The sequence below is a fragment of the Notothenia rossii genome (genome assembly GCF_949606895.1).
Source record: "Notothenia rossii genome assembly, chromosome: 2".
NCBI classification, from domain to species: Eukaryota; Metazoa; Chordata; class Actinopteri; order Perciformes; family Nototheniidae; genus Notothenia; species Notothenia rossii.
This window is the reverse complement of record NC_136904.1, coordinates 9,799,882-9,815,274: the sequence shown is the minus strand read 5'-3', so window position 1 is coordinate 9,815,274 and position 15,393 is coordinate 9,799,882. Positions and strand designations below refer to the sequence as shown.

General features: G+C 39.0%; 1 protein-coding gene across 2 annotated transcripts in view; it reads right to left on the bottom strand.

Annotated features, from left to right (window-relative positions):
• Positions 1-15,393, bottom strand: part of rec114 (REC114 meiotic recombination protein) — a 16,595-nt gene extending 1,202 nt beyond the window's left edge. For both annotated transcript variants that reach the window (XM_079663354.1, XM_079663355.1), the window contains exons 1-5: positions 15,280-15,393; positions 7,593-7,682; positions 2,740-2,823; positions 1,886-2,059; positions 907-972 (exon numbers count right to left, since the gene is read on the bottom strand). In XM_079663354.1, coding sequence (XP_079519480.1) covers positions 907-972; positions 1,886-2,059; positions 2,740-2,823; positions 7,593-7,682; positions 15,280-15,357 — 492 coding nt within the window. In that variant the 5' untranslated portion in view covers positions 15,358-15,393. The remainder of the gene's footprint in view (positions 1-906; positions 973-1,885; positions 2,060-2,739; positions 2,824-7,592; positions 7,683-15,279) is intronic.

Below are 15,393 nucleotides of genomic sequence, written 5' to 3'. Positions count from 1 at the left end.
GTGTCTTGCCCAGGGACACAACGACATGCTGACTGCAGTGGGACTCAAACTTGCTACCCCGTGATTCAAAGTTCAGCGCACAACCCCACTGAGCCACAGCCTCCCTTGTAACTTTACAATCACTACCTGAGTCAGACAAACACTTGAAATGAACCGTGAATTAAAAGCAGACGAACAATAGAAACACCTATGTTCATTCAATTTATATTATTTAGGAGCCAAATCATTAATGGTTATGAACAGGACGTGTAAAATCCCATTTGTTGTTATTTCTTGTAATTTTAAAAGTAATTTCTTTTTGATTGTTTTGTAAAAAAAACTAAAAGCAAACAAATTAACAAGACAAACATGTCGCTGATGACGATGACCTAATATTTTATTTATAAGAAAAATATATGCTAGAGGGGGTAGGAGCAGAAACGTTTTTTTTAAGCTTCTTCTTGCCCCTGTTGAACATGACCGAGACTATTTGAGAATGATTGTTTTTTTTAATTTATTTTTTGTACTTTATTATAATTATTAATTTGAGTGAGAAAAATAGAAAAAATATATATATATATATTTATTATTGTTGTATGTTTTTATTTCTGACATGTTCAATAAATTGACAAAAAAAAAAAAGTTAAGAAAGTATAGGCACACACCATATGAAAATCAATGCTCTTCAGTAATATATAAAACCAAATGACGATGAATATGTTGCACAGCGAGTATTTCATTCTGGGTTCCACCTTACAATAAGACCACCCTTATAAAGGATTCATGTATAAACCAGTTATATCATAGTTTGCATACATCAACACATTGATTCATTACAAACTATTCGTAAACCCTTTATAAGGGTAGTCTTATTGTAAAGTGGGAACTAATTCTGTTATATTTCACTTGTAACTTTACAGTCCTTACCCGAGCCAGACGCGTGATGGTCAGTGATCCCCGGGCCACTTCAGGCTCAGCTGCCACAGCCGCTTGCTGCACACAGACACACAACAGAAGAACTCAGTGTGACTCCATAGGTTTCAATCAATGGCTTCATTATTAATTTAAACATATCCACGCCCCAAAGCCCGTTCATCTTCACTGTGAATTCTTTTACTGTGTCTGTTCACTAAAGAGTCCATTTATGTCTCTGACCTTCGTGTTAAAGGTTGTTATTCACATGGCTGGATTTAGGTTTTTACTAAACATTAGAATCAAGGATTAACCGAGTGTTTTCACATTTAAAGAATATAAAATGTTGCAAGTGAAATGAAGCAGTAGACTTTTTGAGGTAGATCGAGTCTTAACGTTAACTCGTAAACGCTTTGAAAGCACCTTATATTATTCTCGGTTTCATAAAATCAACAATTTGACTGTTAAAGGCAATTTTAAGAATTCATCCAGGGACTTAAAAAGGTATGCCACCTTAAGCTTGTATTTATGAATGACTTTTTATCATTTTGTGTGTATTCGTTATGGTGGGACACTGTACACAATATATTGTATTGTGATTTGCTTCTGATTCATGTGCAGTACATGCTCTCATCCTACTGTAGCTGCAGAGGCTAACATTAAGACAGCACTGTAAATAGCACCATCTAGTGAACATACTTTAGCCACTGCTGATGAAACTGACCGCAGCACAAAACTTGAGTTTATGCAATCAGTACTGATTATAACACATCAATTATGGCATTTTAAAATGAAGCTGATATTTTATTTTAAAATGTACAACGGTGACATATGAGGTAAGCGTCTGATTTCTACCAAACAGAGACTATAAAAGGTCAAGTAAAGCAGTATGTCTGTAATACTGTACAGCCACGACTAAGCCATCTATGTCAGAAGGGATTTTCCAACACATTTTAACAGAACAAACAATTTCCTAAATTGTAAAGTGGGCAACCTGTATCACTGGTGCAGGGGTCTCAGCAGGGGACTGATTGGGGGGCAATGGGGCGTCCTCATGAGCGGTGACAGACATGTACTCCATCAGTTTTTTCAAAGCCCTGGAACAATCCTTTATTGCCTCTGTCCTGCTACTCCCATCAAACTGCATCCTCATCATGCGCTTCTCTCCCTGCAGGACACACACAAACACATTCAAGCTGTGCCCATGAAAGGCCTGTGTGTTGCTTTTGTTAAATCAACAGCTTGTTCAAAAGGTAATAGAAAAGTAGCTGGGTACACAAGGAGACTTCCAAATGTAGTTTTAAGGAAATTCATGTCTGACTAGCAGTGGCCCATCGATGGGCCGGTACTGAAGTGGGCCGGTCGAATAAGTCACTAGCACCCCCCGTTGACTATTTACTAGCAGGATTTACAGTACTTGCGGTACCGTGGTGGGCCGGTCGGATAAGTCACTAGCACCCCCAGTTGACTATTTACTAGCGGTATTTACTTGCGGTACCGTGGTGGGCCGTTCGGATAAGTCACTAGCACCCCCAGTTGACTATTTACTTGCGGTATTTACTAGCGGTACTAAAAGGGGGCTGGTCGATAGTCCCTGGCTGATTTTTAGTCCCGCCCCTGCTGACTGGTCAAATATTTTTGGTAATATTTCAATTCAAGGAGGCTGTGAACCACTGCAACCCGAATAAAAACTATAAATTAAAACCCAAAAAAACATGAGTTTACCATTTTAATTTGTTATAGCGGAATAAAAATAATGGTCTTGATCTTGAAAGAGAGTGATGGTGTTAGGTAGTATTTTCTCAAGGTCTGTCCTATCAAGCAATTGCAATTCATCTCACGACTCACCTCCTCTGTAAATCGAAGCATCAGGTTATCACCTTTCTGTTGGACATTGAAAACACTGGTTCCACCGAGCAAATTGACTGCATCCTGGGGAGAAACACCACAAGACAACAAACGTCCTTAGCAGCCTGGACAGGAAACAGTATTATCCATAGGCTAAATGAAATGTGGAGGGGGTAAATCATAGAGGTGTACTATTCCATGTGAAGCAGCTCCATTTCCACACATTCACTCTGTAGTGAGGCAAAAACAGATACCTCAAACTGTCTGCAGGGGTCTCTATTTACCCAGTAACCTCCGAGCCTAAGCTTTGAGGCTTATAATAAGCTTTTCACACAGGGAATCAAAATAGCAGATGTATTCATCAAAAGCCAAATATTAAAATAAGCCTATTCTGTTAAATGTTCCTTTTTTTAGACGTTGATAATAACATTATAGGTATATCAACACGCTTTGATTTGAACAATGGCACTGCACCAGCAGGGAGGGTGCTGTACTGAAGCATTATCATTCCACATCAATAGCACTAAGTAAGTAAATACTAAGTAGTAATAGTAAGGTCACCTACTGTAATTGTATCTGGGTCCATTGCAAAAATACCATCGCTAAGTTACTGTAATTGTAAAAATAAAAATAGGGAATTAACAATTACATTTTTGGTGAAGTGCTGGTGAATATGCGATATTCAAATGCTTTATTTCATTAGGGAAACAAATGATTGGATTGTAATGTCAATTTAAATGCACACATCATTTGGGATTATCAAAAAGGAAAAATCTGATGAATGGAAACATACTGCTGTTCTACACAATCCTTCACTCAGGTGGAATGAGATCGGATTATGGATTACTGGTACGGCCTGTATTAGCCTCTATCTTCCATTTCCCTCTTGTTGCATGTATGTATTGTATTCTCACATGTCAAATTGTTTTTATGTTTAACTGTCTTGACCAGCCCTCTTGACCCCTCTTGAGAACAAGACCTTGTATCCGAATGGGACCTTCCTGGCTTAATAAAGGTGTATGGAAATCTAACAAATTTAGATGAAGAATGATGGGAATCTTATTTTATGGCGGTCACAGTCGCCACCTCCCATCCCAGTGGAAGGATAAAAGGATATTCAGGATCAGCAGATGAGACAGTGCTAATGGCCATCATCATCAAAAACACCAAAAGTCAGAATATCTTTTTGAACCAATAGTTATTTGTACCTTTAAAAACAATGCCATGTACTGCTTTATCTTCTCTGGTGGCTCAAACAGACAGTGTGCTACAGTTAATGTTGTTTTTCCCTTTAAATTGTTATTGTAAATGCTCTGTGTGAAGGATGCATTTAAGCTTATTTTTCGATGTAGGGCGATGTCCGTGAAGTCAGAAAGAATCTATATTTTAATGCAAGCTCTGGACTGGAGCTCCTCATATGCAGGAATCCTGAAGTCAAATGTAAAACCTTTTAAGACCTTTTTTAAGACCCTTTCCATACATTTTAAGACCTCATCGCCACTTCGAGTTCTAACCGGTTAGCTTGACGACACACTTTACCTCACATTGACTATATACAGTATTGATTGTCCTTCCTCCTTATCTTCCAACCATTTGGACGCGGACTTGCATTTCCCCATAACGATGTTGTTTAACAACCGGCGTAAACGGACCCTCGCCCGCTATCAAGCAGTGAGCGTGCAATGTCCTGTTCAGATGACGTCAAATCCAACGGGATGCCATAAATAAACTACACAGAATCACACTACACACCTAGGCAATGATTACATTCAGGCAGACTGTAGAATACAACCTCTTTGGACAATTTATATACTTATTGAAAACAAGCTACGAAATATAATACCTTGGAAAATGCCATTTTTAAAAGCCTTAATTTTTGCTAAATTGATTTATCGGACTCCCTGAAATAAAGTACATTTCAGTTGTGTTCAAAGACAATTCCCAAAATGCTCTTAAGAATGTATAATGTAACCTAAAGAACTAAGGTCTCTGTGCTGAAGCTTCCAGAGCATTCCCTCTTTAATAGACCAGTCGATCATCCCGGGTGAAAGCTCTGTGCAGTCTGACCTGAATACCTGTCTGGCACCCTGGTGCAGTGAGATAGCTATGTCACCTGACAGAACTTCATTAATGAGACATTGAGTAGTCCCTCACATTTGTGTTGCCTGCACGGCGGGAAGTTAACTTTTAAAAAAGGTCACAACGACTGGTAAAATCTCCAGATTCATTTAACATCTTTACTTTGGCAATGTAACCAACCTAAAGATACAAGGTTATCTGTTGGCAAAGTTGATTGAACACCATTATATTTGAAGGTGAGATTGATCACATTTGCTATTAGCCTACTTGTGAAATGAATATGTACATGTGCTGTGCCAAGGTTGGCAACTAACCAATGTACGAATAGGACAACAAATGCCAAGTCCATGTTCAATGAGGCATATCAAATGAAATTGAATCACGGCATGCAAATTCACACCCGACCTGACTACCATGCAAAATATATCAAAAATCTGAACCAAGCCTGAAGTGGGATTATACATTTCTGAGTGACATTTGGCGCGACCCAACCATCACACTCCGGTCAAATGTCATAAGGTTTGAGCGGAAATGTCAAGCTCTTCAGCAGAATATTTCATATGCCCTTAATCGAAGATTGCTATCCGGAAAGCAGATTTCTGTTACAGATTTACATTCGAGGAAGTGTAATGCGCTTCGATGAAAGGTGGGAATGAAAAATGCGTTTTATATATAGGTTGTAATTGTTTTATATTATCTAAGCTATTATTATTATTATTATTATTATTTAGAGAAGCTATAATCAAATCAAAGCATACACATGAACAAAAACCCTACAACATGGTGGTGAATAATATGATTTACTCTTTGAAGAGAGCGGTAGAGCATGTCCAATCCAAAAATGTCCTTTTGAAGTAGCATTGCTAACAATTAACTGAGTTCATAGAGGACGCTCCATTTATATTGAGAAGCACAACAAGTAATAACAACTGTGTCGGAGCATGACAACCGCAGCTTCATCCTTTAACGATTTTAAGCCATTTTTGTTAAAGCAGCAATACTTTTCTGAATGTAAGAGCTTCAAGGACAGGTACACTGCAACAGTGTTCCTTGTTCTGCTACAGTAGAGGCAACATGTCAAGGTCTTATGAGCTAGACGTTGAATATTAACACCATTTTTTAAAGCATGATTTGTCTTTGTTAAATCCTCACTAAATTGACACGAGTTTCTGTTCCTATGATTAAATGCTCACACCCATACCGCGTGCAGGTAAAAGCAAAAAGAGGCTTTTGTAGATCCATTCATAAAGGTTGGTGAAAATAAAATAACTACCTGTTTACCTCCTCACACTCACAGTCTTAAAGATAATCCACAACATCATCTCTAAAGTCATGTGCGCTCATTTGTTACGGTAACAAATACAACATAATATACAGTCATTGTAAATAGAGCTTGAATAAATGTTTGCACTGATGTACATTTCCTAAAGATATTGAAGTGAAATGTTATTTTGTGTTATTTTGTATATATTGATTGCTGTGCTTTTATCTTAAATTGCGCATATGTATAAATGTGTCTCTTGATTATGTATATATAGGATATACATATTTTTATTAGGGCCGGGACTTTAACGCGTTAATTAAGATTAATTAATTACAAAGCCTCTAATTAATTAGACTAATTTTTTTAATCGAGTCCCGGCCCTAATTTTTATACATATTTGTATTTTTGTATTGGGGATTGTGGGAAACGGTATTTTGATCTCTCTGTCTGTACACACAAACTGAAAGATGGACAATAAAGTTGACTTTGATGATAAACAATATTTAACTGCTAAAGGCATTTGGCTCACTTTGTATTGAAAAAACCGAAGTCTATCTTGAAGGTAGGGCTGCACGATATTGGAAAAAACTGACATTGCGATATATATTTTTCCCCTGCGATATATATTGCGATATGGAAAAATACAGGAATTGAAGAAAAGACACTTTTTTTTGTCCGCAAACCATCCTTTCTTGAGCTTTAACGCTATACAATTGGTATTTTTTTAACGATATTTAACCGGATGAAGGATTTTAGTCACGGACTTCTGGATCTTACGTTATCAGAGCAACAAGCTAAGCTAGCTCGGTTATCCTGCTGTGATGTCATCAAGAATGATTGTGATTGGTGGTTTGCTGTGCATGCAGAGCCTGCATGTCACTCACTGAAGTACCCCTGACATGAGAGTCGTGCGAGTTTTCCTTTTGTAGCAAGCAGCAAAAGAATTGTAACATGACGTGTTTGAGTTAATTTGCCTACTTAATATCGCACGTCCTGCGATGTGAATATCGCGCATGCGCATAACGCGATTATCGTCACGACACGATATATCGTACAGCCCTACTTGAAGGTGAGTATATTTTCCTTTTTAATCAACATTTGAAAAACATATGCTTATGTTATATAATCAATATAATGACTTTTGTTTCAAAACATATATTTAACGCAAACCCAAAATAAAAGGTATTTTTGTATTTGTTGTTCTTTTACTCAAAAGGGAAGGAAGCACAATCCGAATTAATTAGAAAGACAAAAAGACTCTATAGTGAATTACTATAACTGCAATCACCAATGAAATTAGACAAAATGTACGGTATAAAAATACAATCTAGAGTTACAGAAAGCTGTGAATAAATACAACTAACCTCAAAGATAAAGCAAAACGATCTATCTTGGGTCTGGATATAAACATACAGTCAGAGGCCCAACCTTCAGGTATTGTGTGTATATCATAATGCATGAAACAGAAAACAAAAACAGAATCCTCAATCTAGGTACACAGTGTTCCTACCAGGCTTTCCAGTCCTTGGAAAATCAGAAAGAGTCCAGATGCCGAGATTGTCATGAACAATTCAGGTGTATCACAATTCGACTCGAATATCTGGTGGAGAAAAAAAAGGAGAATATTAGGGCAAAATGTGTATTCCTAACTCATGATGGATCTTTCTATCCATTTGAGAGGTGTTTTGTCAAGAAGAAATAAATGGTAGGCTATAAGAGAATCTTCATCAGCATTGAATTATACATTTCCATCTGCTCCTTGAGGTGTTTTATAAGATCACGAGTGTCTAGAATAATTACTTTTATTTAATATCAGCCAGATACAATCTTGTAATCCCAGACTCACAAATTGAGTTGAACTGTATATTACATCCTGCAATGTGGTAGAGTCTTGTGGGTGGGTTTAGTTCCACCTGGAGTAAATCCACAAGCTACCCTGCAGTATACAAAGCCAGTCAAACTAGCTGCACCTTTACCAGCTTTGAGAACACTTTCATGATCAATCATTATAAAACATATCATATTTATTCTGAAATGGACCAATATGCACAATGACTACTTTTACTGTCAAGACTTTCACTATATTTTGATGATAATACTTTTCTACTTTTACTTGAGGAACATTTGAATGCAGGACTTTTACTGGAACAGAGTATTCCTACACTCTGGTACTTCTAGTTTTACTCAAGTACAAGATCTGAGTACTTCTACTTTTACTCAAGTACAAGACCTGAGTACTTCTACTTTTACTCAAGTACAAGATATGAGTACTTCTACTTTTACTCAAGTACAAGATCTGAGTACTTCTACTTTTACTACAAGATCTGAGTACTTATACTGTCGCTACTTTAACTACATTTTGATGATAATACTTTTGTACTTTTATTTGAGGAACATTTTGAATGCAGGATTGTTCCTACATTCTGGTACTTCTACTTTTACTCAAGTACAAGACCTGAGTACTTCTACTTTTACTCTAGTACAAGACCTGAGTACTTCTACTTTTACTCTAGTACAAGATCTGAGTACTTCTACTTTTACTCTAGTACAAGACCTGAGTACTTCTACTTTTACTCAAGTAAAAGATCTGAGTACTTCTACTTTTAATCAAGTACAATATCTGAGTACTTCTACTTTTACTCAAGTACAAAATCTGAGTACTTCTACTTTTAATCAAGTACAAGATCTGAGTACTTCTACTTTTACTCTAGTACCAGATCTATACTTATACCACCTCCGTTTATAACCTATGAAAAAAACTATTAGAAAACGAAGGCTAAAGCTAACGTTAGCAGATAGTGATAATGTATGCTAGCTAGCTAGCTCAACGATAATATTGCGACAGAAAATTGTTTCAGTGCAAATCACGCTCTGCCGCTCCGACACCTGAACGGCCCGTTCTAACAGCTGTTCACCAGCGGCCCAGTCAGTGCCGAAGTGACTCCGGACCACACAGTTAATATTAACGAACGCACCCGTAGGTAATGTAGCTGCTGAAGCTAGACCCTCATCCCGGAGCAGCAGAGCCTTATTATACATCCATGAGCAGAGCCGACAGGCAGGAAGACTCGAGCACACAGCTCGCACTTCATTATAATATATAAAAAGAGAACACCATGCGTGTCAATATGGCACATAACAGCTCGCGGCCGCACATTACTCCGGGTCCCAGACCCCCCCATACCCCAAAAATATTTTTATTGCAGATCTACATGAATCACACAAACGACCTATTTTGGATTCAAAACGGCGAATTTCGCCGAAAGGTGACAAGTTTGCATCCCTCAGGTAACAGATTAGGCTAGGATTCCGGATAAAGTTAGCAACACACGTTAACCATGAACAGCCTATTCATCCGTTCTCTTAATGTTATTTCAAACCAACGTTGTGGAATTAGAGAAAAGGGGCTTCTTAACGTGCTTCTATCCGGGGTGGAGGGAGTTAAATATTAGTTAAATATAACATTGGGGCGTGTGATTGTAGTGGGTGGAGGTGGTGAAATGAGGATATCTTTTTTGGAGTTCAAGCTAGTATATTATAGTTAACGTTACACAATAATAAGGAAGAGAGCTATGTTTGTGATACATCGCTATTGATATGGATTTAGAGTGCATATTTGAGACTTCCAAACAGTAAACAAAAACGTAACTTATGGGTGAGTGTTTTTAGCAGAGCCATATTATGTCCTTGTGATTCTGTTGATTATTACCTGTCTGTATTATGTTGCAGCTCAGCTGATTTTGGATTGATGGCAAAAGGAGAGGGACTTAAGTGAGAGTGAAAACACAAGGTACATTTAAATTAGGGATGCACCGAATATTGGGCCACCGAAAATTATCGGCCGAAAATGGTTAAAAAGGCCCTTTTGGCCGAAAGGGTTTTAGCACCGAAAAAATATCACCGAATGTCAGAGAACAGGGTTACGTTGATCATACTCCGCATATTTGTCCGGGTGTTTTGATTTCAAGTGGTGGAGTAATCCCGAAGTGGTGAAAGTCTTTGCAGTTACACCCCCTCGAGAAATGTCAGCTGAACACGTTTTACAAATCGCAATCCGCGCCTCTTTCTCTGATATTTTGAAATATCTCCAAGCGGCAGACATGTTGGCTGTGAGCCAGCCGCGAGCATGGTCGCGCGCCGTGCTTGTCGCCGCGTTTTGATTACGTCATCACAACAACACGTTAGGTTACCAAACTTATAGGTGCATTTGTTGTTGTTGAAGGCCTGGCTGTTAGTCTTTATTTACACTATTTTGTTGTAGGCCTACTGGCCTAGATGTTTATGCAGTTTTAAAGCGCCTTGGCTTTGTTCTGAATGCACTTTGTGGTAGTTATCCTACAGAGAAAAGAAAATGCACTCGACTTGGAATTAATGTACTGTATGCATTCAAAAGTGCTGAATAAATTTTTTATGGACCCATAATAGTGATTATTATTTTAGTTAAGTTTTGCCATAATCATGTATTTTTCCATAATCAGGTAGCTGAACAACATTGTTAAAAAATGTATACATTATATATATATTTCTATTAATCATGTTCGGCCTTTCGGCATTCAGCCAACTGTTTCCTATTTTCGGTATCGGTTTCGGCCAAGAATTTCCCATTCGGTGCACCCCTAGTTTAAATAGGTCAGCAATTTCCCATCCTATAGGTTGCTAGTTGTATCTAACCCTTTCTCCTGTCTCCCTCTTTCATCTTTTTCGATTTTAACGATTAATTTGCATTTTTACTTTCCTACGGTTTGTGAAATGGCTGAACTGAAAAATCGCGATTTAAAAACATTTCTAGACTCCGCAGATTTGTTTTGCTTTAAGGGACTCCGTAGTAGCTTACTCTCTCACTTTCCAGAACGCGCCAATATGGTCTAGCTGCGGCCGCGGACAGTACACAACACTACACAACACTACACGACACGCCCACCTGACACGACACTACGGTAGCTGAGAGGGGTCTAGCTGCGGCCGCGGACAGTGGAGGTTGAACCAAGCCCCCAGGAAGTGCGCCGGAGTCTGATGAGAATATTCGTTGTGGCCAAACGGCGGTACTACACTTCCTTTAGGTTGCTGGGCCCGGAAACACTTTTTCCCATTGACTTACATTGGGAAAGAGTGGTCTGTAACTCGTTGGATAATTTTTTTTAAACTAAATAAACTACCCAGTATGAATGTTTGTATAGCACTTATTAAAAACATTCGTTCCTCAAGTTGTACAATGTGCTAATAACGTTATTCTGAGTTATTTCCCTCTGCATTATGAACGCGCATCTAACCCACGGGACCGCGCTGCCTGGCACGTTCATGTTACGTGTTCAGTAATACATGAGTTTCTCTTTACCCATGAATGCACAATAACAACGGACCATATCGCCTTACTGCCAGCCCACGGAGCTGTAATAATGGATATATATTGCACATGTTTGCTGTAATTCATCATTTGTAAAATATTATACTACATGGGCTGTATGATGTAAATCTCGTCAATTCGCTTTTAACAGTAGTGCCTCTCAGCCACCGTAGTGTCGTGTCAGGTGGGCGTATCGTGTACTGTCCGCGGCCGCAGCTAGACCCTTCTCGAACGCGAACAAAACTCAGCCACATTGCCTGTGACTACCCGATCTGCAGCTCTGCCCGATATTATTTGTTGTATTTCATTTTACAAGTTTTTTCAGGGGTGGCCTAAAAGAGATTTTTTTTTCAGTTTGATTTAAAAAAAGAACCTTTGCACATTAATGACAGCCAAGTGGTGCTTTTTTTATTTTATTTTTTTATTCTTGAACAACTGATTTGTTCACATAGGCCTAGACTACTTGGTAATCTCATTTATTTTTATTGTGTTAATAAAGAAAATATGTATTTAAATTTTGCCTTGGTCTGGTTTGTTTAGAAAAAAACAGAAAAAAATCGACGTTTAAATCGAAAATTGTCCATTAGTTAGAAAAAAATTGAGCTTTTATTTTTTGGCCAAATCGCCCAGCCCTAGGGCCAGCCATTCTTTCCTACTCTCTGTGTCAGTGGAGAAACTTTACATGTATACTCCTTTCTCTGAGCGCTTGGAGCATCCCCAGGCAGCACAGCAAACCATGGGGGAGACTATATGCCAGGACAACACAGAGGAAAAGGCACAGACAAACTGCATGATATGCTATTCAATGTTTATTGAATTCCATTTATTTACAATGGATGTTCCTACAGTGCATGACATTAAGGATTTTGGGAGATGGCCCTGTGGGCCATCTAAGCTAATTTACAGAAGGCCCTGAGCCCAATAGAGATTGCCCTGAAAAATGCGCGCGGACGAAATAGCACGAAGGGTTTGGGGGGCCTCCCCCTAGAACATTTAGATTTTTCCAGGTCTTACTGTAGATGCTGTCTGGTGCATTCTCTAGACTGAATTATACGATGAACCACCACAATATTATATTGTACAATTTCAATTTTATTCTTAATTTCACTTGTTTGTTTGCTCTTGTTTGCTCGCTTGCATGCCCTGCATAGCTATAAGAAATACTTAAGTTGTTGGTCAAGACACTTTCCATCTGATGAAGGCAAATGCCTTCCCAGATGTAAAAAAGTAGAAAACATTACATTCAGTTATAACTGCCAAAACAAACATTATTTACACTATTATGGCCCCTGTTAAAAATGTTTGTAATGTTATCTACTGTAAGTTGGTCGAATGAATGCTTCCTCATCCGGAAGCTGACCGAGCAGAAGTCGAGAGGAGCCGAGCGCATCCGCGAAGCACACAACATGGGGATGTCGGAGTTCCCGTTAGCCGGCAAATCTAAATCTCTTCGGTCAAAATAATTTCCCTTTAGCGCAATACCGCTTCAGTTGCGCCACTCACACAGACAAGAAGAGTATGTGACAGACAATAATAGTACATTCTAATGTCTTAACACTTAATGTGGAGAAAGAGATGTCCTGTATGGGTTGATTGTGCGTTGATCTGTTGGTAATGCCTCGGGGTTCCGGTGGGCATGTAAACAAATGCATAATGCTGCGCTATACTTTGTGGCCTCACCCGGTTGCATAGCGACACTTATTGTTTAGGTGTCTTCTAATAAGCAGGTAGTCATATCATTAGCTAGAACTAGCTGGATCTGATCGATATGGACATAAACGCGAGTGAAGTCTAATCTGACGGGAGAGAGAGATCAGCTGCTGCTGACAAGTCGACACGCAGCTTTGCATGATCACATGCAGCGGTGAGCGGACAAAACTCACACTTCAGGTTAGAATATCACTCGTAGCTATTTTAATTACCTCTCAAACTACAGTAACTAGTTATAGATATGTTTAGTTTTACTGTCGGGTCACTCATTACTGGATCCGCGAGCTGCATGATACTGGCATAATAGATTGCCCGATCGGGCAACCAGCAGGTGAGGCTTCATTGCCCGAGCTAAATACTAGATGGCCCCGGGCCATCGGGCAGTCCTTAATGTCGAGCCCTGTCCTAAAACAACACATTTAACATCATCATCATGCTGCTGCTGCTGCTAGTCCTTTGACTTATTGTGATGTCAGTTGACAATCATTGATAGGCACCTGTGGGTCTCCTTTCCTTTCTGAAAGTCATAAAGATTAAATTAGTACTTTAGATTACTTGTGTCCTCAATTACCATGGGATTACTGAAACCACCATGAATTAAAGAAATGGTAGAAATTTATCTAATCTGAATTTTGAAACCTTCCTTCCATCCCCTCCCTCTAAATATATCAATAAACATTAGGATGTGATGCTCCTTACTATCATACAGGTTTGAGAAGATAATATTTGTTTTAAAGAATTCAAAGCAATAAACAACAGGCTCTTTAACCAAGGCAACGTTAGCCTAACATGTATATGTTAACTGGTAAAATAGCTGTTCAAACTGTATATTTTTCTACTTTTTGTAATGCTATTTTATTTCTATTTAAGATGTTTACATTTTCGACTGCTTAATTCTAGTCTTTTAACTGTCTAATCGATATGTTGTACACATATTGCAAATCAAAACCTTTATTGACCACTAATTACCAAAAATTGCATTTCTATCCAGGTATTAATGCATTCAAATCGTGATTCAAATGGCCCGCCACGAACTTCCGGGGAACTATTGAGTCTCCATGAACCACGTGACGATCAAGCATTTTGGACTTCCGTTGTTGCAACTCTTCTATCTATATGGCGCTGGACTCCTCCTGGAAGTAGGATGGGTTAAATGCAGAGGCCACATTTCACTGTGTGTGTGGTCTGCATGTTTGACCATTAAAGAGGGGTTTCATCCCTCTGATTCTATCTATCTTAAAAGCGTCCTCTGACTGCCTACAGTCTGTGGAACTGAATAAGAAGACAGGAGTGAATGTCTGTCAAATATCCAACCAAAAACGTACATAATAGACCTCAATCTTTGAATCAATCTTAAAATAACACATAAGTTTCGTATAGAAAAAACGTGTGTGGACTAGATGCTGGTTTGCTATGAGGAACTGGGACATGTATCCCGGTGTACCACGGTAGGTCTCTACAGTCATACTTGCCAATGCCAACCCTCCCGATTTTCGCGGGACGGTAGGTCTCTACAGTCATACTTGCCAATGCCAACCCTCCCGATTTTCGCGGGACGGTAGGTCTCTACAGTCATACTTGCCAATGCCAACCCTCCCGATTTTCGCGGGAGACTCCCGATTTCATTGTCCTCTCCCGGTTTCCTCGCGGGGTCATATTTCTCCCGCATTTCTCCTGATTTCTGACCATCAGATTTACTCACGACTGTTTCCACTGGGACTTTAATACAGCTACACCATTGTTTCTGAGAGGGTGTTCAAGATAGTCACAGAAAACAGAACAAGAATGGACAACTCAACCCTCTGCTCACTCCTTTTCCGCTAACAACTAATAAGAAGCATGTTAATGTTAATCTAACAGCTCCGGCGATCCACTAGCACCCCTCCCCCTCCCAAGTATGGGTCTACATTGAAACTTTATCAACGATTTAAGCATTCAGTTTGAATTCACGTGTGCACACAATACTGTTTCAATAAGCAAACACATGATAGCTGCAGAATATGGTTCATTGTTGTAACTAATCAGTGCAGCTAATGTCGGCCTTTGAAGAGATGCTAACGTTAGCATAATCGGAAAACTAGCAAGTAACTAACTAGTGAGCTAGCATAAATCATGTTAAAAACTTATATATTAAAAGCCATACCTTCCCAGGCGTTCCACCTGTAGATCCCGGAACATAGCGCCCATAGCGTTTTAAGGTCCATTTGTGAGTGGTGTCCATTTCAGTATTTTCTGGCTTACTTACTGAACAACACCA